Source organism: Heloderma suspectum, chromosome 3 (genome assembly GCF_057233095.1).
Source record: "Heloderma suspectum isolate Gila_16-S chromosome 3, 16-S_ref, whole genome shotgun sequence".
In the NCBI taxonomy this organism is placed as follows: Eukaryota; Metazoa; Chordata; class Lepidosauria; order Squamata; family Helodermatidae; genus Heloderma; species Heloderma suspectum.
The window spans coordinates 107,592,311-107,620,197 of NC_139460.1; the positions used below are offsets into that span (position 1 = coordinate 107,592,311).

Consider the following 27,887-nt stretch of genomic DNA (forward strand, 5'->3'; position numbering starts at 1 on the left):
CCTTGCAAGGGTAGATACCTTGCAAGGGAACACAAACAGTTATCAGCTGAATATGTTTTACAAAATATATGTTCTTGTTACTATCCAAATTGGTACAACTCCTTAGGATTATGTTGCAAACAGGAGTCAGTTCTAGGTTCAGGGCTAGCTCTTAGTTTAAACAAACACCGGAATGCTCTCTGAAAGAATGTCTGTATAAGTCTTCCCCAACTTGGTGCCATCCTGATGCTTTTGACTTCAGCTTTCATAATCCCCAGTCACCATGATCAGTGCTGTCTGAGGAAGATGGGAGTTGTAGTTCAACACATATGGATGGCGCCAGTTTGAGGAAGGGTAAGGCTGGCCTGTACAATCATGCTCTTTTGAAATATGGTAGAATTATTGGGATGTACATGCTGTACTTCGTATTCCCTAAGTCAGTGGAAATGGATAGTAAATTAGAGCATGGTGTCTGATAAGATAAAGGGTTTGGCCATAAACGATTGCTTTAAAAGGATATTGGACAAATTCATGGAAAGTAAGTCTCTCAATGGCTACTATTCATGATGGCCATATATTACCTCCAGGATCCGATACCGGTTGCTAGGGAACATGAGCAGGAGAGTGCTATTGCACTCATGTTCTGCTTGTGACTTTCCAAAGGCATCTGGTTGGCCACTGTAAACAGAATGCTGGGCTAGGTAGCATTCCGTTTACTTTGGTCTGATCCAGCAGAACTCTGCTTATATTCACATAAGCCCTGTCATCTTAAATACTATAATAACTTTACACATTAGTTTATATCAGGGTGGGCAACTTGTGGCCTTCCAAATGTTATGGCCTGCAATTCCCGTTATCTCTCATCATTGCCTGTGCTGACTAGGGCTGATGGGAGTTTTTGACCAAAACGGTTGGTCCCCTGCCCCATTTTAGAGAAAAAGCAGAGTCTGTTGAAATAGTAACTATAGTCTGCCTTATATGTTACATCATGAGGGCCAAGGGCTAGGTGTTCTGAAAAATGTCCTTTACATTGGCATTGATAGCTTTTGTCCAGTTCAGAAGATTTTCAGCATCTGTTCAAAATGTTCCTTTGAGATGGCAGAAGTTTCAGGAATTAGGATTGATCAACAAGTATAAGCTTCCATTACAATTATAATACAATCCTTTTAAGTAGTGCTGATGAAGTACTATTGTCTCACTTGGTTTGGAGGTATGTTTCATGACAGGGTTTATGTTAGACATGTAATTCCACCTCTCCAGGTGGGCTCCTAGCACTACTGCAGAGGGCTCCTAGCACTCCTAATCCAACTCACTTCAGCTATTCCACCTTTTCCTCTTCAATTGATTTTTTGTGGGGGGAAAAGATGGAAGAAAAAGTGAGAAGAAGCAGTGGGAAAATGCAGGAAGGTCACAAGTGGAAGATGTCATTGTCTAGATCCACTGTAAAATTCCATGAATGAGGCAAGCAATAGCACAATAAAAGCCTCATCTGGAAGCACCCCTTTATTTTTATTTATTTTTAATTAATGTATTTACAATACTTATATACTGCTTAATATAAAAATTATCTAAGTGTTTCACATATAAATATTAAACATCACATTTAAATACACTATTAAAAACTATTTTAAAAATTTCAGTTACAATAAGAATATAAATATATTTAAAATACAGTGTTAAAAACGATTTCATCCTACAATAACAATAGAAAACAATACAAAGAACAGTGAGATGGAGCAGCATATAATTAATTGCAATTATTTACAAGCCAGAGAAGGCCTGGGTGAACAAGTGCATTTTCAAGAGGCGTTTGAAACATACCAAATGTTTGCCTCCCAAACTGGACATCAGAGGGTGGGCACCGCCACTGAGAAGGCCCACCCTTGAGATATTACATGGCAACATTCTGTTGGTTGTGGACTGACCAGCAAGGCCTCCTCTGAAGATCTTAAAGGTCATATGGGTATATATAGGGGAAGATGGTCTGCTAGGTATTCTTGTCCCAAGTTGTTTAGTGATTGTGTATATCCCTGGTTCCACCCATTTCCTGCACATCCCCTCACCATTATTCATTCTGTAATTAATCACTCAAGATGAGCTAAATATCCACATCCCAGTGCCACCCAGTTTCTTATTCTCTTGCCCCTCTAAAAATAAAATGAAATATTACTGCCTGCTTGGTGTGCACACATTACTTTTGAGGGGCAGGGGGAAGCAATTTGCCATCATACCAACCCGGCATAGTTAATCAAGTTTCCAAATGGGGAACAGCAGCTGAGAGATTGCTTATATGCCTTGGGTTCATAATTAATTTCTGGGTAGATCTGAATTCAAGCGTGCCAGCTCCAAGGCTGACACTCTACCCACTGGCTTCTGAAAATGTATTGTAAAGTTATTTTTAAGATTAAGCTGTTGGAAAACTGGAAGCCTATACTTCAGTGTTTCCAAATGCTGCATTCCATCAGTGGCTTAAATTGAAACTCATCTCTCAGGAAACTGGGTTTGGTGACTCAGTGTGGGTGGCATCTTCCATTCTGTGAGTCAAATCTGAACCTGTTCAACTGCACGTTTTTGAGCTGAGCATTTTGGTGCTGAGGGTTGTCATTATTTTTGTTTATTAAATGTTGAGTGTTTGTTCTCTTAGGACATAAACAAACATGATTGGCAGCACTTACCACATGTATTACCTGTATTTAAACTTTGTTTTCAATCAAGGTATTTACTATACATGTGTCCTTGTAACTCCTACTTTTAGTACATTATACATGCATTGATACCTACATACAGGTTTTCTGCAGTATTGGCACTACAGAAGCCACTTACGTCATCTAGTATGCAATATATCTTACTTAATTAAAACTTGTAATCCACATTCCTGGGTCTTCAGGGTCACTTTGCAGAGAAATAATTATTTTCCACTGTGCAATGGAAAGTCTTAAGAAACAAAGATATATTTGATTGTCTTGTTCTATTATTACATTTCTTATTAAAATAAGGAATTGTACTATAGATTTATTTCTGAATAACTTAATTTAAAAGTATTTTTCTCTCTGAGTTCCAGGAAAAAAATCATACTTTCCTGTGCTCATGTTGTGTTTTCTGCTACTCTGTGTGTGGTTAGAAGAAGCTCAGTTTTTTTCTGTCTGGGAAGGAGAGAAACCACTACCCTGATGTAGCCCAAACTGCTAGAAGTTCCAGGTTTCCTGTGCAATAAACAAATGCAAGCTTTGTTTCCTCATAGCACATATTGGCCTTAAAGTGTGACTCAATTTAGGCTTGGTCTCCCAGAGTTAGTGAGCTCAGCACTTACAAGGAAGTGGGAGGACTCCCAGTGTTGCGCTTGAACGCTTACTATAATCTTTAGAAAGGCAGCTTTACTTCACAATGGGAGAAGAGGTATGTCTTCTTCTTTTTTTAAAAAAAGGAAAACTTACTTTGCTTATATCTCCAAACATGTTGTAACTCGCATAATGTAGAACACAGATGTTGGCAACAAGAGCCTTTGGCTGGCTGTATAATGGCATAAAAACGATGAGTTAAAATTGAGAGACTTTTCACTGAAGTCTTAAAATGGAAAGCAGCTCCATCTGTGTTTGTGAAGTAATAAGTAACATATTAAAACAAGTGATTCCTCTGTAAAGGCAGAATTTGCCCTGGAATAATCTAGGCCCCCCACCCCGCTTTGATCAGTAAACTTACTCAGATGTTTTATGATACCCTTGTTTTACTGTGATTTTTAAAGAATAGTCTTAAATCTTATTGTTCAATTAACTTGTGCTATTTCTATAGGAAGAGTAGGCTTTTCATATGCTTATTTGATTAAAAATAAGAAAAATAAAGGATAGGGAAGGAAGTCCACTTCCAAAATAGCTTAGTTGCGCTTAAGTTCTTGTTCTCTTTTAGAAAAAAGACTGCTAAAAAGACTTGAAAATAAGACATGGTTATGCTTATATCTGAAACCCATTATATTAAATACCATTTTTATATGTTGACAGTTTGTGTAATTGTACAGCAGAGATACAAACTGCTATTATATAATTTGCCAATTCCTTAATCTATTTATCTATAACTTTCTGTGTGTGTGTGTGTGTGTGTAGCAGATGTCTGTGACTTCTGTTTGAAACATGGGATAAGGCTTGATTTACAATGTGGCATGTGTCTTTCTTTTTCCTGTTTGGAAGGGAAGGAACAAAAGACAGCAAGAAAGAGATAGATGAGAGGGGATTTTAATAGTTTGCTACAAGCTGAAATGTCTGAAGTATTTTGAGCACTTTTTGAAATGCATTTTTAAAAATTAACATGCAGTCAATATTGATTCCTTAAATTAAACACTAATAATCGGTAACAATCAGAGACACAATTTACAAGGAATTTTCCTTTTACAAACAATTACAACTGAAATGAAGAGATGTCCAAGAGGTGTCTGTGCTTTTGCCATCTCCCATTCATTTCAAAGAGGTCTATGCAAAAGTTCCTAGAGGACAGAAAGAATTTAGTTTGGTGCCTTGTTCTCAGTGCAGTGATGTGGGAAAAGTGTGATAATGCTACTAACATACAATGAAGTCTTCAACTGGGGCCTGCTCAAATGAAAATTTGTAATAATTTTGCATGCTGCTCCCTCCTGCAATTTTCAGTTGGCAGTAGAGTTCCCAGTCCCTGTACACAAGATCAGCTGCTCCCTGATCATCCCCTTTGTTGACATGGCATACTGCAAAGGAATATTAAGATCTCACCATCTTAGACATCTGCAGTTTGTATTCCACATTTCAAAGCAGCTGACAAATTCCTGTCCGTTCCTATTTTCATAGCCTATGGAAGAAGTTGATACTTAGATGGGTCTGGAAAAATGTGTGGGTTGTCTGTTTCCTTCTTCACTCTTCATTAATGTTACAATTTTACATAGATGTTAGTTTATTCTTTAAAGAAAGCAAACATACACACACACACACACACACATAAAATCCCTGGGGCAAGGACTGGTGAAGAGAGGAGGAAACTGTACTGGTGAGAGAGAAAAATACTCCACCCTTGGGGAGAAAACAACTAGAGAAAAGGCAAATAGTTGGAGAAGTAAAAAAGTAAAGATAACTGTGATGGTCCGTGAGGAAAAAAAATCCAAAATCCACAGCTGGGCATTATCTTTATTAGGACCAACCAAAATTCCACAAATACGTGCAAGCTTTTGAGTTCTCCAGAACTCTTCATCAGTCTAATTGGTACAAAAAGGAGAAGGTGAGGGAAGAAACAGAAAATTCTCACAATTTGTCCCAATGTGGTAGTCATGAGGGCTGCAATTTAAATAGACCCAGTCTCAAAATGGAAATTGCAGAATGAATGAATTAATCACTGGTAAGTGTTGCAGTTATCAGAGTACACCTAGCAATGTATTTTGGGAAAGAGCAACAGCAGTGTTTAATCTCTGTTTCTGAAAACCAGAAGTCTGATTGTAACTCTGATTTGCCTCTTGTCCTGGGCATAATACACAGGTTTCCGAGTCAGCAGAGAGTAGGAGCACAGAGAAACATGGCAACCCATGCATGGCAACATTAGCAAAGTTGGAGATTGATTTTAGGTGATGCACTAAGTTAAAAAAGTCAATTGAGGCCAAATTGTGAATAAGTAAAGTAAGGAAATGGAAGGAAAAAACGTGTGTATGTCTGAATTGAAAACATCATACCCTTTAAAGCAGTATTGAAGATGTATAGGTATGTGGTTGACATGAGTAGCTTTAGGTAAACATGCATTATGACTCTAGACTCTTCTAAGTAGAATAAATCTACTTCAGTTTCAGTATAATTTATTTTGATGTAAGCACGGTAAGGATCCCTGTGTTCATGAAAGAGCATTTTGGAGATATCATTATAGGCTGGAGGAGGATCACCAGAGAGTACTAAACAGATAGAAACAAATATACCAGTGATACCTTTAATGAGTCATATGGCTGCTGTTGAAATTTAGATTTGAGAATGTTGGTGACCTGTCATATCTTCTTAGTGGGTTTTTAAATGTTGCTTGCTTGGTTGTTTTGATGTTTCTGTTTGAGATTTTATTTATATATGGTTGTATAGTCCTGAACTTCAGTCAAAATCTAAATCACAGAGAGGTATAGGAAGGAATTGTGTAGTTTAAAAATTGGGGGGTTGCCATTTCCTGATAATTTGCTTCACCCATTGGAAGCATACTTTTACCACATTAACCTTGGATGACTACTTTTACTTTTAGTCTGTTTTCAAGCTTGGCCTTGGAACAGAAACGGGCTTGGCTATGTTGGTAGATGACCTTTGCCAGCAGATAGAATTGGGGAGGGTGTCTTTCTTGATTCTCCTGGATGTCTCAGCAGTTTTCAGTACCATCAGCCATCGTATCCTTCTAGGCCACCAGGCAAGGTTGGGAATAGGAGACATTGTGTTGCAGCTGGTCCATTCCCACATGTCAGGTAGGTTTCAGAAGCTGGTGTTGGAGGAGTCCTGTTGTGCCTCCCTGGAGTTACCCTGTGAGGTTCCACAGAGTATTGTATCCTGTGGTTCTTAACATCAGTAACGAGCTGGATGAGTTTCTAATAAACCGAAATTCAATCCAAATAACTTAGAGGTCATGAAGGTCACTGGGATTCTGGATCAAATCACCCTTTTTGACTGCCTTCTCATTGACCAATTCTCATGAAACACACTTCATTAGAAAGCTCTTCACATGCCGATTCCAGGAATAACAATGGTTTCCACTCTAATTCAAAGTTGGGAGTTTATTTATGTCCGTAAAGCTTTTTTTTTCTTCTTCAAAGAATTAGGCTATCTACTGTAACAGTGTACTATAAAGTTCTATTTTTAATATCAAAAACATGTTAAGTATAATTAAACAAAAACAATGAATTGCAAGTTGGAGCAAAATGAAATATGAACACAAAAGTCTCTGTACACCTTTGTAAATAGAGGTTCAGGCCAAAGTAAAATGATATGCCAGTAACATACAGCCTGTAAACAAATTATGAAGGGATTAAGAGACACCTACAGTTATAAGTAGCCCAGTCAGAGTTTAGTTATTGCTTAGAAAGGAAATCTCTAGCGGTTAAAGTTTAAAAAAAAAATTAAAAGTCTCTGTACACCTTTATAAACACAGGTACAGGCCAGAGTACGATGATATGCCAGTAACATACAGTCTGTAAACAAATCATGGAAGGATCTACATTGCCATGAGTCATGTACGCTTACTGGCAAACCTCAAGATTCAAGTTGTCCGTAGACCAGAACAAGGATGTTACAGTGGCCACCCTGGAGTTTACACCAGGAACATTGTATGTAAGGAAGTTTTGTAAAGTTAAAAGATGTAACACTTTGAATGTTTCAATAAACACTTTTAGTTAAGTTAAAACTTTCATTAGATTTTATTTTTCTCCGTGAACTGTGTTCATGGGTAACCAACTGGTAATAGATTAATAAATTAATCAATTGCCCACATACCAGTGTGGTGTAGTGGCTGGGGTGTTGGACTGGGAGTCGAGAGATCTGGGTTCTAGTTCCCTCTCAGCCATGGAAGCTCACTGGGTGACTTTGGGCCAGTCACAGACTCTCAGCCCAACCTACCTCACAGGGTTGTTGCTGGGAGGATAAAATGGAAAGGAAGAGGATTATGTATGCCGCCTTGTGCCCCTTAGGAGGAAAAAAGGCGGGATATAAAGGTAATAAATAATACCCAATAAATACATAAGTGTTGTTTGTTTATTTTCTGGATTGTTATTCCACTTTTCAGACAACTACAGTCTCCCAGAGAAGCTCACACCAGTGAGAGAGAGAGAGAGAGAGAGAGAGAGAGAATGAGATACTGCCATCAGGCTTACATACTAAAAAAACAATAAAACAAGAGAATGGAACTGTGGAGGTGGGGGAAGGTAGATGAACTGGTTCTTCAAAGTCAGAACAAAGTGGCGAGCTTTCCAATGATGTCCTGCCATTTTGTGAATTGTTTCTATTCCTTTCTGCCATTTTCTCCTTTCAAGGTTGCAAGCTACCTCATGTTATTACTGGAGCCTGTTATCCCCCATTATTCGTATTTTGAAAAAGTTGTTAAATGGCATCCCCTATCCTGCTCAGCAAGGCTATTCCTCCATCTTATGAGGGCATGATAAAACACCCCTGGTAATGAATCAGGGCATTAGTAAAATCCTAAAATTAAAAATGCTGATTGGAAACAACCATGCAATCCTATGCGTGTCTACTTAGAAACAAGCCCCATTGAGTTCAGTGGTGGTAACTCCCAGGTAAACAAGCATAGGATTGCAGCCTCAGTGTCATCAAAATAGTCTTCCCTGGCTTTGCCCCAGTGAAAAAGCAGAGATAAATGTCAGAATATATGCATATATTACATTTTAAGAATTGCAAGAACAATATAGTCTACTGAGAAATTACTGGGTTGTTTGAAAATTTCTGATATCTGTCAAACCTTTCTCTAGTTGGTTCAGAATTATAACAATATCAAAACGATATTGATTAATGACTAAACTACGTATGAAGGTGGCAACCATATTTGTTCACTCATCTGTTCCATTCAGTTCAAGAAATATAAGAGAAAAGAAGTGGTGCAATGTTGAGGAAGTAAAATGAATGGCATCATTTCAAACCGCAGGTGGTGGTGGGGGGACTTTTTATTATTTACTCTTTCCTGCTTATTGTAAGTTTTTCCTGTTATAAATGAACAATTTTAAAAACTTGAAGACTTAAAAACGCTTTTAGCTCCCTGCAAATAGAAAGCTAATGTATCAGGGAGAAAGATTCTGTCCCCAATACTTGGCCTACTGTGCTAGCTTTTTATATTCAGGGAGTTTTTAATGTCACATTTTTAAGAATGTGATCACCCACCTGCAGTCTGAGGTGTTTGTAATTCAGCATCCTGCAGACTGGAGTTTAGTTATAAAACCATAATGGGGGATGGGGGTCTAATTTTAATACCAAAAGAGGTGCACAAATGAGGGGGGTGAACGGTGCACCGTCCCCCACCTTACCTTACTACGTACTATTCTCCCAGCCTGACTGTAATACTGGAAGTGCACTGAACTGGATAACACGTGCCCAAAGCAACACAGAGATGCAAGGCAGTGGAGCAGGTACAGCTTCCACCCCCATGCGCTTACTTATTTATTTACTACAATAGCCAAAGATCTCTAGGCGGTTCACAAAAGTTAAAGCCCAAATATACAACACGATAAAATATAAAACCTTTAATAGTGAACTCATTTAAAACGTATGTTGGTGTAAACCCCTTACCCCACCAGTGTAGTTTGTATGTGAATATGGCAGGCATGTGACTAACAGATGTGACTACTGCAGTAATGTCTAGTTTGACACTAAGATTCTAATTCTTCTTTTCATAGACTTCATGGAAACAAGCAGAACTAGAATCGTAGTGTCAAAAAAATACAGCCATAGTGGCACAGAGCTATAAATGAAAGCTAGGCAATGTCTCTGCAATCCCACTGATGCATAATATGCAAAATTGTGCAAGTTAATTAGAATTGCTATTATTGGGTATTACAGTTTGTAGCATACTCATCTTTTTAATATCAGTTTAAATAGGATGGTACAATATCATCACAGGTAAAGCAATCAAAAAGCATCTGATTTAAATTGTATTTATTTAATTTAACGTTAATCTTTTTTTGTTTTGTTTCTTTACCATAGAGCAATGGAGAATATATTGTATCAATTAGGCTCCTCTTTCTTTGACTTCATGTGTTTGCAGTTTTGTTCAGTAATTCAGTAATTTGTTCAGTAAAATCAGTAATTTTAATATGATTTGTTGTTTGTTTTGGCTCAGCCTAAACTGTTGCAGAATTCCATTTGTCATTTGGATACATTAATATCAATAAAACCTTCTGGGCTGAAGAATTCTAAATTTCTTACCATAAGCAGTGATTGAGAGATTAGTAAACTAAAACTGTCAAGATTCTTACTGTCATAAATAGTTTCGAATACTATAAAAATAATTACTTCCCCTAATACTAGAGAAGAAAGGCATATTGTGGTTGTATTTTTATTACCTATGTGAAATGTTTGATTTGTCGAGTACAAGTTGAAGGCTTCTATATGAAATCATGGATGGCAACAAGTTGGAAAAAGTAATAGAAATTCCCTCTCACCTGTGGTTCACATCAGACATGGAAGACTTATTTTTTAACTCTTGAGTCTTGGCATTTTAGTGGAGAGTGACAGAAAAATGTATTCGTTTCTCTAGCCTGAGAATCATGTACATTTATTCATTTCTCCTCCCTATTGTTATGCAAGCTTTATCTTACCCATAAGATTATAATTCATAATTAGTGATGGCTGTAAGCTTGCATGTACAGGTTCACCAATCTATGACTGCAACAGTTGGTGGTGAAACACTTTGGCAAAGACTGGCCTTTTTCCTATTATAAACCCCTTGGTATCATTTTTAAATGCTTCATGAGTTGTGGTGGTGATAGTGAGTGAAAAAGCCACTGGAGATCAAACACCATGAAGGGGTGGAGTTTCCATATCAGTGCAGTTCAGAGACATCAGGCAATAGATACTTGTTAATCATCCCTTACAGTAATTCCACACACCATGTCTCATTTGCCACCGGTTTAATGCTGTAATTCTGTCATCAACTGCTGTGTGAGAAGGACAAAGGAACGAGGGAGACAGGAGCAGGCAAAGGGAAGATCAGGGCCTGCTCCAGTTGGACTGCCCCTTGTCCCAGGGCTAACTGGCAACAACCGCCCTGTGGGAAGGAACATCAGATGCTAGCTTCTGCGCCAGTGGAGCTGGTTATGTTTTTCAGTTTTGTTTTTGTACATCTGGCTCTTGTATTCTATAAATATTACAAGCCATTTTAAAGACCCAACCTGAAAAGTGGGATATAAAACTATTAAATAAACAACTATTAAATAAACTGTGACCATGGTAGTACTCTCTGGAGGAAGTGCCCATTCCTGCTGTACTACCTGGGAGCAATTGAATTCCATGGAGTTTACATATGAGTAGATATTCATAGCATTGCTCTGTAAATAGATTTTGTGTAAGCAAGAAATCAAGATATAAATAACTGGGATTTAACAGGGCATTTTTTAAAGGAACATGGATTGTAGAGCTAGCTAACAAGACCAGTGAGGGGAGTCTGTAAGCCAATTTATGGAGATACCCGGATGGACTGCCATGAATAACCAACTCAGTGCCATCTGGCTCAACACATTTGATAATTTAATACCCAGAAATAATCTTTTCTCCTTGTAAGGAGAGAGGGTGCTGCAGATTACGAGCTATTGGAGCTTTTCATAACCATTACAGGGTATACCGTACCTTCACAAGTAAAGAGAAAACCTCATGAACCTTTCCAGCCCTATAAGCAACCTGCCATCCCAACCCTGATACCAGCTCAAAGAGCCCATCAGTCCTCTGTGTTCTACATCTGCATTTGTTTTTATGCCCAAGTTGTGACAAAAATAATACTAATATAATTATATTAAAAGCCCATTTTAACAAATTGAAACTGTTACTATGTTGGCCCTAACAGTAAGATGCAGCGTCCCAAGGAAGAGTAAAAAAAGGGGGAGGGGGCATATTCCCACCCCAAAACTTACAAGTTTTTCAAGACTTTGGGCACCTATGCCCTGGGGACTTGTGCAGTGTGATGTAAAATCTCCACCCTGGCATCTCTTCCAGGACCTCCACAAAAGTGCCTCTCCCTGCAGATGAATACCTAAGAGCAAGGCCATTTACTGAAAATAATTGGAAGTTCCAGGTCAGGTCAATTTCTCTGGAAAAATGATTAAGAAATGAGATTGGCCTAGAGGTATGCTTTTTCATCACTGTGCTACTATTTCATACTAATACATAATGGCTCTAAAACTCTCTTCCATCTGCCAGGGACATATAAAGGAGATCTGTATAAAGGAAGAAGGCAAATATATCACTTGCCAGTTGAACGTCAAGCCTTATTTGTTTTAAAAATAAAACTTTCATTTTTTTAGCAACACAGAATAACATACAGTATGAGTGCATGCATACATATGAAGTCACATTAAAGTTTTTTTTTATCCCTCCCTTGGTTAACTCTAAAGCTAGATTGCAGGATTTCTGAATGTGACACCTGTCATGCCTTTCTTTCAGTTACCATACTGCATAGTTTGACCCATCTCCTCTCTCACCATAAATTAGTGCTTGGTATTATACTTTGCAACATGCAATTTGAGTCAGTGTTCAAATAACTCCAGCAATATTGGATATTTTTATCCAGGTAGCATTGTAAGCAGCAGCTTTTTTAAGTTTTAGGAGGCAAAGCAAAGAGTGGTAACAAGTTTGTTTTTTTTGTTTTTACTATTTGCGGTACTTTCAGGATTTGAAGCAGTAACTCAGTGATCTTTCAGACATTGCTTAATCTTCCTGAAATCTTGCATTATTATTATTTTTTTGTTACTGTGTGATCTAGGATGATTAAATTCTACTGAACAGCTATCTGACTGGCAGCTGTAAATTTACAATAGTGTTCTTATATCTATACAGAACTCATGTAGACAAAAATGATGGCATGAAGCTGTCATCCCAGAATGTATGCTTTATGGTTAGTTAATGTATATAAATAATGATTTCTTAACACCTTCAACTACTTTCTGTTGTACAGATTATACTTAGGACTAAAAATAATAAACGTACACCCACGCTTTCTGTGCATGTTGGCTGTATGGTGGCTATAATTCACAATTGTTGTTGTTGTTGTTCAGTCGTTAAGTCGTGTCCGACTCTTCATGACCCCATGGACCATAGCAGGCCAGGCCTTCCTGTCCTCCGCTCTCTCCCGGAGTGTGCTCAAGTTCATATTCATTGCATCAGTGATGCTATCTAGCCATCTCATCCTCTGCCATCCCCTTCTCCTTTTGCCTTCAATCTTTCCCAGCTTCAGGGTCTTTTCCAGGGAGTTTTTTTCACAATTATTATTTATTATTTATTTCTCAAATGTACAATATATGCTGCTTTCCACAGAGAAATCAAAGCAGTGAACATAAAATACAGTGTGTCAAAACAACAACAAATATAACAATAAAACAACACAATACAAAATTAATCAACAGGTGCTCCAAACCATAGCTGGCTGAGTCACACTTCAGGAAAAGTCTATGTAAAGAGATGGATTTTAAGAAGGCAGTTAAATGTCAGAACTGTGGAAGTCTGCCTAATGTCAATTGTTAAAGCAAACCTCAGGAGCATGTAGCACCCTTGGAAATGCTCCCTCTGATGATCACAGTAATTGGGTAGGGACATAAGGAGGGGCAAGGTGTTCTCTGAGGTAAACATAGTTCCATTGAGTGTGGAATAAAAATGTGACCTTAACGTACATACCTTGATCATCAGAAAGCCAGGCCTTTCGTTGTAGCAGTTCATTTGAACCAGTGCTTGAGAAGTGTTTCTGCATGATGGCTCACCATTCAGCACATATTATCTTAGAAAGGTACTTACCACGTGTGTTGGCCTAATCATGTGTAGTATTTTTGCACCAGGACTACCCATCACTTGGTATGAATTCCATGACCTTTCAGAGATTATTCTTTGCATTAAATAATGATAGAGAGTGAACAGTCTTTGGTGGATGTGGATTTGGGGGAAGGGACTACATAAGATGAGGGATTATATTAGACTAGAAAGAGACCCCCTGGATCAAAGGAAAAGTCTACCTAGTCCAGCATTCTGTTTCTGGCAGTGGCTAGTCAGATGATTCTGAGATGCATACAAACAAGAAGAGCCTTTATTTGTTGTATGTCCCCAGCATCTGATATTCAGAGATATGCTGCTTTTAATATTTACATATAAAGACAGCAATCAAAACATTATCCCTGTCAGAGTCCCTTTTCTGTCCCAAAAGCCTTATCACGTAGTCACACATACCTTGTGGTGACTTTGCTCTGGTATTATCATAAGTTACGTCTTCATTTGGTATCTGTGTTCTTTGGCTGTGTATATTTTCTGCCCCTATTTATAAAGGTAAGGCAACTCTGAGGTATGTGAAAAGAAAAAAGAAAAGAGGACTAGATGGTTTTCCATGTATATTTAAAACCCAGTTATTGACACACAGTTCTGATGTCCTGAGAAGCCTTTTAAAGGGCCTTTTGTTCCTATGCTATAAAAGTACAGCTTAATTTTCCAATTGTACTTCATGGTTTTGGTCATGTGCTGTAACATGATGAGACTTACATGCCCTGACTCTTGGAATATTTAATGTGACTAATACTCATCTTTCTGAATGTTATGACTGATTCAACTTCGCTGTTCTGGCATTAGGACATAGCACAGACCTCAGTACAATAAATAAATATAGGTAAGTCAGTTGTTGCATTGTCTTCTAAGCATTTCTGATATCTGTCTAGTAGAAACCTGAAATGCTCAACTGGCATGAATGCTGCATGTTGGGGAAATGCTCACCCTATGAAGTTACTTCCTTAGTATAGGCTACATGTAAAAAACAATACACCCAAACTCCCTGGAAAAGACCCTGATGCTGGGAAAGACTGAAGGCAAAAGGAGAAGGGGACGGCAGAGGATGAGATGGCTAGATAGCATCACTGATGCAATGAATATGAACTTGAGCACGCTCCGGGAGAGAGCGCAGGACAGGAAGGCCTGGCGTGCTATGGTCCATGGGGTCACGAAGAGTCAGACACGACTGAACAACAACAACAACAACAACTGTTTTGAAGTCTAAGGACAGGCATGTGCTTAAGTTAGGACTAAAACTAGGGCCAAATACAATGTAATGGCAGCAGAGGTAGGGCGGAGCAGTGAAAAGCACAGAAAGGGCACAGAATGGTTTGAGATGTGCTGATAATGGTGAGAAATAGAAAATGCAAATGACATGTACCTTTTGTTTCCTAATTTCTCTTGCCTGAAATGGAACGTTCATTTATCCCCATATGAGATGGGTGGAAATATGAATGTTCTAATCTGGACAAGACAGAGAAGTGTAAAGACAGGAAGCATGGTACAATTGTGCTTCCTGCTCTTTCCACGTAAATGCCATGTCTGAAAATGAGTGTGATGAAAAGAGTATCATTTTTAGTCCTGGGACATCTGAATCAAAATGCTTAATATTTTGTGCAAATGAGAAGCTGGATGTGAAAGTCTAAGACAGAGAATCTCTTGATTGTTATAGTGACCCATGTACACTTATTACCATATGCTAAATCTAATATGGACATTGTTTCCAGGAACCCTGTTCAAATCATGGTATAGTACCCTTTGCTTCTCTTTGTGTTCTTTTGTATGTCCCTCCCCACACACTCCTTTAATTTTATGAGTTCTTGATATAATTTTAAAATTAGCATACTACTGTGTCAGCTTCATTTATGTCTTTGAGACCTATTTTGAACATGGAAAAAAAAACCCTCCATTTTAATTGATTTGCTTAGCCATTGAGGCCTGTCAGTTTACTCTTATAGAGTACATGATTGAATGGCTTTCCCCAGGGAAATGGCACACCAAGGAGGGGGAAGGATAGAAGAACCTCAAAGTGACCTCAGCCTGAAATCTATCCCAATTTCACCTTTATTTGTATTTGGTTACTTATTGAAGTTTGAGGGCAGTGGAAGTCTCAAATTCAGACTCCTGAGATGGGAGATATGTGGTATGTTGTATTCTGAAACACATCAGAGAATGGCAATGACGTCTAAAGAACAATTGCTTTCATGAGTACTGTGTTTATTGTTGGAGAACAATATATTTGCTTTCAGTGGGTGGAAATGAAAAACAAAAATAGTATTTGTTCTGTGTTTTATGAGACATTGGAAACATAAAGCGATAAAATGTTGGGAGCTGAAATAAAGGACATTATGTTTGATGGGGCTCTTAATCTGGAATACAGACCAATACTTCAAACAAAATACACATTTTTTTAAAGGACATCTGGCAATCCTGCTGGCAGATGAAATTCTTCTCAAAGAAAATGTAGTTAATTGGCAGGGTCACCTCTTTGCACCGTCGAACATAAATCAGCTATTTCACTTTCCATACAAACAGCCTGCCAGAAGACAATTTGCTCCCTTGCTACCATAAGTTCTTGTATACAACCATTTTAGCTAATTAATTAAATTAGTTCATGAGACGGATTTGCCCCACACCTCATAAATTTGAATTGTCTTGCTAGGCTCTCTTAATGGCATTTGAAATCCTGTGCCCTGTGTTAATGAATTCTGGAAGCATTCTCTTCCTCAACTGAAAACTGGGATTGTGTTTGTGTGTGCGCCTGTGTGTATGTACAAGAGAATGTTAAAGGTCCCCTAAATGTGTTATCTGTGTTTGGTCACCTGAATCATTCTGTTGTTTTGGTCTTTGACTAAATATAGCAGGGACCATATTTCCATTTTGCTCCTCCGCTGTTTATCTTTTTTCAGGCAAAACTCTGAGTTTTGTGCACTCTCAAGAAGGTGAGCTGTTCAGGATGTCAGCTTCCTGCTCAACTATACTTGCCTGTAGATATAAAAGTAGCAGTAGACTTAAAACTACATTCTAGTCTCTCCCATAATTGTTTAATTCAGTTTTTTTCTGCTCAGTATTGTGGGATATGAAACCAATAAACTTGGTATCAGCCCAAATGCTGTCCGTACAACTAGCTTTCATATACCCATTAATCATAGTTGTTTCTTTTAGCCATTGTCAATTAACAACTTTAACCCACAGTTTTTAACCCCAAGTTAAAATATTATGAAACTGTAAGCATTTACATAGTAAATTACTACAGGGTAACACAGTATTAAATCTGTCTGTATATGCTTATGTCATTGTCAATAAGATAAAGTAGAATTATGAAGTGGTTATGCTGGGATACACAAGTGTCAACAGAGCTTTGATACTTCATGTGCACACAGAGGAGAACTTCCTTTGTCCAAAATAATATATAATTATAAGGTCACAAGGGGACAATTAACTAACCAGTTAAACATCTTAAGGTAATTGTGCAGGTAAGAACTGCGTGAATCACTTCAATACTTAAATCAGTTCTTAAAAAATGTTTTTATTGACCATACTCCTTTAGGGGAGCAAATAGATGAATTGTGGTATTTTGTTCATTATTTATGTTATTGTATAATTAGTGAGATAAAATAAATTAAAGAAGAATCATTTACATGTTTACAGACGGTTGGAAAAAGAATATCCACAGCTGCAGCAATACAGGAGCCGATGAAAATAGAACTGGACAGCAGAACAAAGAGTAGGTGTTGATGCTATTAATTTTTCCTTTTTCTACTCAGTACAGTGAAGCATCTGGGGAAATTTGGGGCACTTTAATTTCTTAGACATTGTCTAATTTCAAAAGTAATAAAGAAAATGCACCACAAGGCTTTGGGCTAAAGATGTGAAGAGAAACTAATTTTGTTTCAGACTTTAAAACTAGCATTATCTTATTTATATCCCAGTCTCTACTACCAAATATTTGATTAAGTTGCACTTCTCTTAGAGAAATCCAATTTGTTGGGTGTTTTTCTGTTAAAAAATGCAGGTGTGTCTCAGAGAAAATATATACACACTTCTCTCTCACTCCCTTACGTTTACTTTGCTGAAAAATATGCTATCAGATGGTAGAGTCTTTCAGAGGAAATAAAAATATAGTAGGGTATTTCCAGTACTATGAATAACAGAGCTTAAAAATGGTTGAAAACTATAATTAAGTGTGTTTGCTCATGTCTCCTTTGCTAGATAGAAAACTACTTACAATTAGGGTCTAAATTATCATCCGGTTCTCAGGCGTTAATCCTTATCTGGGGAAGCTTGTTGTTAATAGTCATTCCCCCAAATTAGGGGGCAGGGGTTAAAAGAAATTAATTAGATTCTTTCTGGGAAAGCCTGGAAGGATGGGAGTCTGAGATTGCAGTGTGCCATGGAAAAGGAGGGTTCCTTCTCCTTGCTATGTAATTCAGTCTTTCCATCTTCCACTGGGGAAGGTGAGCGAGGAGACATATTGAGACTGGGACACACTAGGCTCATTCGCTGACTCGCTCCTACCTCTGTGTGCTGCTTTCTGTGTGCTCCTAAAGGAAATCTGAAAAACATACCTTAATATACAGATTCCTAGTTTAAACAATGAAAAAGTCTGGAGACGTGATTGGCAGCATGCTTTAATTATCTGGACTGAGAAATCTACAAAAATTAAAGATAGGTCCTGCCTGCAGTTTACAATCTGAAGTTCAGGGCTAGACAGATTAGGCACGAGGGAGGAAAGTAACGAGAGGAATAATTAATTGGGACAAGGTAGGGTGAATAGTTGTTATATTCAGTTGCCTTCTTAAGATATAACAGAGAAACACCTTTTGTTCCTGTAACTATCATATGACCTACAGAACCTAATTTGAATGTCTGTAGATCTTGTACCCATAATGAAACTTGCTAGTTACATCAGCCTGCTAGAAGGAAGACAACAGATAAAATACGTTTTTGAAAAGTAATGACTTTATTTATAATAATTTCAAAGTAATGTACATTCCACATTATATGTTTTATATGCTTTTAATATATACTTAATGCTTTCAATTAAGAATCAAGAAAGAAAATAAGCAGAGAGAAGGGAATTGTGGAAACTGGAAAGCAAAGCGACATTCCTTAGATAGGCAGATTTGGCCCATGGGTCACCAGTTGCTGATCTGTATTTTAAAGGTTTTTGAACTTATCAAGCTTAAAGGCTATGGCTTGTGTCCAACATTAATCTAACTTAAGTCCCATTCATTTCAATGGGTTTACTCTAAGTAGGACTAATACGGAATATAACCTCATAGCTTACAAAGGCACTTTACTTATGCATGCGTGCATGAAATATCTCTCCATTTTCCTAACTAGGCCAACATACTTACCAAGATTTAACTCCGGAACAGTTTGTTAAATGCCAAAGCCTTGAATCATATTGCCTGCTTGAATAGGAATTCCATATGCACTCTCCAAACTCATGCAGTTGGAGCTTCAGAGCACCCAAGGGGCAGAAGAAGGCTGAAACCACCTGAAGAGACAAATGCTAAAGTAAAGAGGGAAGAGTTAGCACTATGCAGATGCATATGACTGGAGGGGGTGGAGCTTGTCCAGTTGTTTTGGGTTCTTTTCAGCTTGCAGAACTTGAGGATGTGAACAGGGTATTGGGAATGGTGTGGGCCACCATCTGTGTATTCGACCCTTGCCCTTGTTGGCTGATTAAATTGGCCAATGCAAACCTGTTCCCATGGCAAAAGGAAATTATTAATTCTTCTTTGCAGGAGGGGGTTGTTCTCTCTTAAAAGAAGGCTACTTAAAAGAGGCAGCAATAAGATCTTTACTAAAGAAACCTTCCGTTGACCCAGGAAATCTGTCTAACTTATAGGCCAGTCTCAAATGTACCATTCTTGGCTATGGTGATCACAAAAGTGGTGCTGTTGCAACTCCAGATGCATCGGATGATGCTGATTATCTTTTCAATCATGCTTTCAGCTGGGATAAGGGACTGAGGCTGCTTGGTGAATTCTAAAAGAATTGCTTTCCTTAAAATGAAGATATTTTCTAATGTTTTATGAGTAGCACAGCTTTCTAAATCTTTCAAATTAAAAATCTGTGTAAACTAGTATAATCCCTGAAGCGATAGTAAGTACTAGTATTTGTTATTCCTGCATAAATGCATCACACTGACTACTACGTTTGGTCAAATTTCCTGTGTTCCATAGTTCTTCCAGGGATTGGCTGTGTCTGGAGCTCTATTCTGCTTGTCTTCTGACAGTTTAGTGAGAACTTCTGTACTTAATTTCACATTTGGCACATGTGCAGTTTGCTCTTCCCACACCTTCCTTCTATTTGTTCTCATGATATTTTCCCCTTCCTGATTAAGATACATATCCCCATCTGTGTAATAATGCTCACTTGATTCCCATTTAACCAAAAGAGATCCTTATTTACACAAATATAAAATTTAAAATATTAAGAGAGGTACACCAAAGTCTGTGTGTGTGTGTGTGTGTGTATGTGTTTCCCCTCTTTAAGACATGTATGATCAGTAGCACTGGAACACGCAAGGATATATGGAAACTAACTCATTAGCCTAAGATTGACACAGACTAGCTTAAAATTGGCACAGGCTGCAATCCTAAACGAATAATTCGTTTAGGGTTGCAGATGGCTAGGACTAGGCAGACTGACTAGGCAGAAACTGACAAGAAAGTTTACCATTAATTTGATTGCTGTCTACCTATAGACAGAAAAGAAGGCATCAGTCAGCTAACCGATCTAGTCAGTTTCAGGATTTATTTATTTATTTTATTCAAAAGAGTATTGTACGCACACCTGTGCTGGTGTAGATAATAAGAAAATTAAAATTGTTCTTAAAAAACCTGACAGCATTTAAACTGATGTGGTTTCCCCCTTCAGCCTAATTAAAAGGGCCGTGATCATCCCAAGCCAATTAGCCAGTAATTAATTGCCGCTTTCTTCCCCAGCCAGCCCAGGCAATGGGGCATTTTGTTGATGATGGGCAGGTATGAACATCTGCACCTGGACACATAGTAATACCTGATTTTTTTAAAAAAAAAAGACTGCAGTGAGATTTAAGAAACGGCACTAACCGCAGAGGTTCCCCATTCCACCCATGGAGGCTTGAGCTCCCTCTCTGGACCCTCCCAAGCTCTGTCGACTCCCCAAGCCCCACCCCCTTTCCTAGAGGCAACCAGGGGCTTGTGGGGGGAACAGGGAAGAGGAATCCCTTTGTTTTCTGTAATCCTTAATCGGCGATAACAAGGGTTCCATTGTGCACTGCTCCCCCACCCAGTGGCCAAGTGCACTTCATGTGGGGAAGGCAAAGGACAAGTGAAGCTGGCTGTGCACTTGGCCGCTGCTTCCCCTTGTGGGCAGTGCTTCATCCAGGGAGCCAGTGATGTCAGGGATGTGCCCCTGTCCCTAATGTCACTGACATCATCTGGCCTATGGGGGGCAGTCGGGGGCAATCCAGTCTTCTGAGCCGATATGGTTCCCCACCCCTGGTGTACCCACAGGGGCCCCATCTACACGAGCCATTTACTCCAGGGCTGCTGTGGTCTGAGGACCTCCGGGACATACGACGCAGTCGCCACTTCACAGCCAAACCATGGTTTTCACAGGGAAACTACTGAGTTCCGCAGAGGCATTTTGCTGCAGGTTTTTTTGCTTACTGTGGGTTTACCACAGTTGCTGAGCTGTCTGTCCCTTCCTCGAACTGACTTTGCAGTTTGCGGTGGGCGTGGGATAGGCGTGCTTCGTGATTACATCACTCTGTGACACCTTTTCACTCCTCCCTATTCCTCCCTGTTCCTTTGCAGCTGCGCATTAACAGAGAGGTACACCCGAAGCTCAGAGGGATCCATTTTGGAATGATGGGTAGGCACATACCTCTCACATGGGCATGCCCCTTTGCATCACGAGAGTGTGGGGCTGAAGGGCTGCCTCTGTGATTGTGTACAAACAGTTGGCATAGTAACAAAGCAGCAGACTACCCACATCTTACCAAAGAGGAACAGATAGACACAAAAGAACCCCTAAAATACAAAACAGCCACTAAAACCCAAAGTGTCGCGCCCCCACCCTCACATGGCTGTGCAGCTGCGCATTTAAATATAATGGTAAAAAAAGAGCAGCACGATTGCCGCAGTTTACTTTGCTTTAATGGCCATGTGTCAGGGCACAGTGGATTTTTCCGTTGGAGAAGTCCGCAGTAAATCGCATGTGTACCGCAGCAGAAGCTAATTCGCAGCTGCAATGCTGCGCAGTTATGACGGAGTGAACGTTGAAAGCGGTGCCATATAGATGGCCCCAGGTTCATACCAGATTTCAAACACCGCAAAGAAGATTTATTTAAAGAATCAAATCATGCATGCCCACTCACACTTACAGCAGTGTTTTACACATTTTAGAAATGAAAACCCCAAGAATGGCAGTGCCATTCCATGACCAGGATGAGGTCTATTGGAACTGCTCATTTTGGAAGAAATGTGAAGGGAGAGAAATCCAGAACCTTCTTACAGTAATTCTCATGCTTTGAACTTGCCAGATAGATGTAAACATAGAAATTACTCGAGGGAATTCTAAAAACAATACAGGATGCAGAGTATTTTTAACAATGCTTTCTTTTATTATATTCTTTATTTAGAATGAAATATAAACAGCCTGAAGCCCCATAAATCCAAAAAGAGTCAGAGATGCAAATTACTGTAAATAATTCCTCAAAATTATAAAGCATAGTATCAGCAATTACTCCTTCCCCTCTAATTTATTTCTTCTCTTATTGTATGTTTAGGTGGCCGTAGTTTTGACTAAAGCTTGTCCACTTCCTAACATCTGGTAACACTTCTTAGTAAGTAGATAACATGCCGCAATGGCTAAGGAAGGATCTTATGCAGGAAAAAAACTATGCATATTTACACAAAACAAGATTTAGGGTGCAATCTTTTACATACTTACTATGGAGTATTACCTACTGATTGCACCCTAAGTCTTGTTTGGAGTTGTGGAGTTACCCTCAGAGCTCTGAGATGGGCATGTAGTGAATGGCAGGTATTTTCAGAGAACTGAGAACCTTGTATCAGAAAAGGATCTTCCAGTGCTAGTTATGGAACAAACAAACCAAGACAAATAGTGAGGACAGAAGACAAGGAACAAACACATGATGCTTTAGAGGGGTAGGAGAATTGTTTCAGAAAATCATTTTTCAAATAAAGAGTAGTAACTTTTTTGAGATGCAAGGTATAAATAAGTGAGTAATATTTGATTGAGACTATTATTGGACACTAAAGCAGGTCTGTATCTAGAATTCTGACGTAAAAATATAGACAAACACAATTGTTATGCAGTGTCAAAGTGCAATCTCAGTCAGAAGCCTTTAAATAGAAAAGCGGAAACATACACAAAATGATACATAGCCATGAGTAATAGTTAAAACCATGGCCAGTTGTAGATATTTTAAGCAAGTGAGATGATACCTGTACATTGTTCTTTTTATTTAGCTTTTGGTACATTAATAAGCAAATTATACTTATCTGCTTTAGCTCATGCAACTAAACAGATTTTAAAAGTATGCACAGGGTTTTTTGCATGCTATAGCTACTTTTGGAAATTAAAATTTGGATCACCATATGCTTTTATTCTTATATCATATGGACCAATGTATTAATAATATTTGCATTAAGGTGCATAAGTGATTTTTCCTGGGCCCCTTTCCAACACATTCCTCTCTAAACGTGTCAAGGATTGGAACAACTTATCTAGAAAACAAGTGGATGTGCTTGGACAGTGTTCGTTTTTACTTATAAAGATTCTTCCTTGTCGTAACATATTCAGGAAGAGAGGAAGTAGAACGGCTATCTAGAGCTGCTGTCAAATAGTGGGCATACAACTGCCCCCTGCAGGTATAGCTCCCATGCTTAGAGAGGTTCCCATAAGAAAAACCAGTCGTCCCCTCTTCCCTGCTCTTGGCATGCTCACCTGGTAATTACAGGGAATGGGAAGCCTGTGCTTGCCTCCCATATCCCCATCCAGTCATGTCCCTTCAGTTGGTGAAATTATGCAGGCTCCCTGAGGATCAAAAGAAGGAATAAAAGTTACAACTTTCATAATTATATTATAATAGACATGTTTAGTAAAATTATAACTTGTTTATTTAATAAAAATTATTAAATTTTAAATGTTAGTACAACCTCTCATTTGCCATAATAGCATGGTGCACTGGTTGTACACATGGTAAAAGCACGGCTCTGTTGTTCCCTGGGGGAAATCCCTGCACACAGCCTCAATGTGAATGAGATATGAACACAGCCTTTCCAATTGAAGTATTTTAATGGAATATTTCTGGCTAAAGTAGTTTACTAAAAGCACAATCCTATGCATGTTTAGACAGAGAAAAGGCCTACAGCTGCCAGGATGCCCCAGCCGCTGGTAGGAGCTGTAGGCCTTTTCTCTGTCTAAACATGCATGGGATTGTGACCTAAATGACTGTTTCTATAGAATTCCTCATTATTTTTCTCTGGTAGTATATAAAATGTTTTTATGTTTCATGCACTTTCTAAAGCCAACTGCCTAGACTAGGGAAATGTTAGGAAAGACATTCATTTTGACAATACATGAACGTTTTGGTAGTACAATGTATTGAAATGCATTGGTTTTTCCTTTCAGTAAAGGAGTATTGCAAAGTTATATTTCCATATGAAGCACAGAATGAAGATGAACTGACAATCAAAGAAGGTGATATTGTCACTCTTGTCAATAAGGTAATTGTAACGTTTTTCTGTTTAAAAATAGACATGCATTTTCATATGAAAAATGCTGTTGACATTTGATATAAACTCTTTTTGATTAGTGCTTCTGTTTGATCATGGTGCATACTTTTTAGGGTGCATACTTTTCAAAAGCATGAAGTGTCATGGGAAAAACATTGATAAGTCACTTGCTGTGCCATTGAAAATGTTTCCTTTCCTTGTTTTAAATTGCACTTTTCCTACTGCATATTCATTGGTTCTCCAGACAATGTCTTTATTGCTTTGCATTCAAGATCCCCACTTAAAACATGAATGAAACCTGGTTTGCACATGCAGCAGGATGAAGTGGTTGAGGGGATTTCACTATTTCAGATTGCAGGTGGGGAGCAATAATGCTTGCTTGCATTCAAAGCTCCCTGCAAATAGAGATCCATTTGGCAAAAGGACTAGGCTAGAACCTCTCTACACTTGATATAGTTTCCTATTTTCAGGAGACTGTTGTTTTTAATGTGAAGGAGCATTTGCAAGTGGTTATCCTTTATAGGGGCCGCGGTGGCTTAGTGGTTAAGACGCTGAACTGCAGACTGGAAGGTCAGCAAGACAGCAGTTCGAGACCCGAGTGCTGCGTGACGGAGTGAGCTCCCGTCTTCAGTTCCAGCTCCTGCCAGCCTAGCAGTTCGAAAGCAAGAAGTTGCAAGTAGATAAATAGGTAACACTTCGGCAGGAAAGGTAACAGCGTTCCGTGCACCTCGGTGTTCAGTCATGCCGGCCACATGACCACGGAAGCGTCTTCGGACAGCGCTAGCTCTTCGGCTTAGAAATGGAGATGAGCACCACACCCTAGAGTTGGACACAACTGGTTGGGGACACCTTTACCTTTACTTTTTTATCCTTTACCTATTACCTGAAGTGGTACAGTCCACTCTACCACCTCACCTTTCTGCCACCTTATTTCTGCCTCACTCTGTGGCATGTGTAGACCCAGCCTAAAACACAAAGAATAGCAGGAATACTTTCAAATACACACACCACAAATAATTACTACATGTCTTAAGGTAGCCTTCCCCAACCTGGTGTCCTCCAGATATTTTGCACTACAATTATCAGCATTCCTGACTATTGGCCATGCTGCATGGGGTGCATAGGAACTGAAGTCCAAGACATTTGGAAGGTACCAAGTCAGGTAAGCCTTGGCTTGCATGTGTCCCCTTTATTTATTTATTTATTTATTTCATTTCTATACCGCCCAATAGCCGAAGCTCTCTGGGCGGTTCACAAAAACTAAAACCAAACAACACACAATAAAACAATTTAAAATATATAGAACATTAAAACCACAATATAACAATACAACCACAATAAAACCTAGCAGCAGTACAGGAGTTTAAAATACAGATTTAAAACAGCAAAGATAAAAATTTAGAAAGCTAAAATGCCTGGGAAAATAAAAAGTTCTTCACCTGGTGCCGAAAGGAGTACAATGTGGGCACCAGGCGAACCTCACTAGGGAGCTCATTCCAGAGCCGGGGTGCCACAACAGAAAAAGCCCTCCTCCTAGTAGCCACCCGCCTCACTTCCTTCGGCAGGAGCTCACGGAGAAGGGCTGCTGCTGATGATCTTAAGGTCCGGGCAGGCACATATGGGAGGAGGCGATCCTTCAGGTAACCTGGCCCCAAGCCGTTAAGGGCTTTGAATGTTAACACCAGCACTTTGAATCGGGCCCGGAAATGGACTGGCAGCCAGTGCAGCTGGAAAAGTACTGGCGTAATATGAGCTCGCAGGCCAGTCCCTGTTAACAATCTTGCTGCCCTATTTTGGACCAGCTGAAGTTTCCGGACCGTTTTCAAAGGCAGCCCCACGTATAACGCATTGCAGTAATCCAGACGAGAAGTTATCAGAGCATGGATAACTGTAGCTAGGCTATCTCTGTCCAGATAAGGGCATAGTTGGTATACCAGCCTAAGCTGATAAAAAGTGCTCCGTGCCACTGAGTTCACCTGTGCCTCAAGTGACAGTTCTGGATCCAAGAGCACCCCCAAACTACGAACCTGATCCTTTAGGGGGAGTGCAACCCCCTCCAGAACAGGTTGAATATCACCTAGCCGGGCAGACGAACCACCCACTAACAGTACCTCCGTCTTGTCTGGATTGAGTTTCAGTTTATTAGCCCTCATCCAGTCCATTACCGTGCCCAGGCACTGGTTCAGAACAGCCACTCCCTCACCTGGTTTTGATGAGAAAGAGAGGTAGAGCTGGGTGTCATCCGCATATTGATGGCACCTCAGCCCACACCTCCGGATAACCTCCCCCAGCGGTTTCATGTAGATGTTAAACAGCATGGGGGATAGAATAGAGCCCTGTGGAACCCCATGGCACAATTGCCATGGCACAGAGCAATAATCCCCCAGCACCACCTTCTGGAATCGGCCATCCAAGTAGGAGCGGAACCACTGTAGTGCAGTGCCTCCAACTCCCAACCCAGACAACCTATCCAGAAGGATACCATGGTCGATGGTATCGAAAGCCGCTGAGAGGTCCAGGAGAATCAACAGGGTCGCACTCCCCCTGTCCCTCTCCCGGCAGAGGTCATCCCACAGGGCGACCAAGGCAGTTTCCGTTCCAAAACCAGGCCTGAAGCCCGATTGAAATGGATCTAGATAATCCGTTTCATTCAAGAGTGCCTGGAGCTGTCCTACAACCACCCGCTCAAGCACCTTGCCCAGGAAGGGGATGTTGGCCACTGGCCTATAATTGTTAACATCCTCTGGGTCCAGGTTAGGCTTTTTCAGGAGTGGTCTAATTACTGCCTCTTTTAAAGCAGCAGGCACCACTCCCTCTCTCAAGGAGGAATTTACAGCCTCCTGGACCCAGCCGGACAACCCCTCCTTGTTTGATTTAATAAGCCATGAAGGGCAAGGGTCAAGCACACAAGTGGTCGATCGGACTTGGCCAAGCACCTTGTCCGCATCCTCAGGCTTCAGTAACTGAAACTCATCCAATGAAACTGGACCAGACGGTGCTCTGAACGCCTCTACCAATGGAACTGCATTAATGGTTGTGTCCAATTCATGACGAATCTGAGCGACTTTATCCTCAAAGTGCCGCGCAAACTCGTCACAGCGTGCTACCGAGGGTTCCACCGTCTCTCTCCCTGGCCCAGAATGTAACAGGCCGCGAACCACTCGGAAAAGCTCCGCCGGACGACACTGAGAAGATGCAATGCTGGTGGAAAAGAACTGCCTCTTTGCCACCCTCACCGCCACAGAGTAGGCTCGATAGTGGGCTCTTACCTGTGTTCGGTCAGACTCAGCACAAGTTTTCCTCCACCTGCGTTCTAGCCGTCTCCCCTCTTGCTTCATTGCCCTCAGCACAGGTGTATACCAAGGAGCTGGCCGGGCTCTGCTCAGAGGGAGAGGGCGCTTGGGTGCGATCGTGTCAACCGCCCGAGTCATCTCTGCATTCCACAGAGCGACCTGGGCTTCGACAGGAGCACCAGCCATACCAGCAGGAAAATCCCCCAGAGCCCTCTGGAATCCATCGGAATCCATTAATCTCCGGGGGCAGACCATTTTAATAGGTCCCCCACCCTTGCAGAGGGGAAAGGCCGCCAGAAGTCTAAACCTCAGCAGGAAGTGATCTGACCATGACAAAGGGACAGATGTTAATTCCTCTACTTTCAGATCAC

At 39.9% G+C, this 27,887-nt stretch overlaps 1 protein-coding gene across 10 annotated transcripts in view; it reads left to right on the forward strand.

Moving 5' to 3' along the window:
• The window catches only part of SH3KBP1 (SH3 domain containing kinase binding protein 1), a 244,810-nt gene that overhangs the window by 148,977 nt on the left and 67,946 nt on the right, over positions 1-27,887 (forward strand). For all 10 annotated transcript variants that reach the window (XM_084844051.1, XM_084844056.1, XM_084844061.1 and 7 more), the window contains 2 exons: positions 17,112-17,187; positions 24,120-24,214. In XM_084844051.1, coding sequence (XP_084700177.1) covers positions 17,112-17,187; positions 24,120-24,214 — 171 coding nt within the window. The remainder of the gene's footprint in view (positions 1-17,111; positions 17,188-24,119; positions 24,215-27,887) is intronic.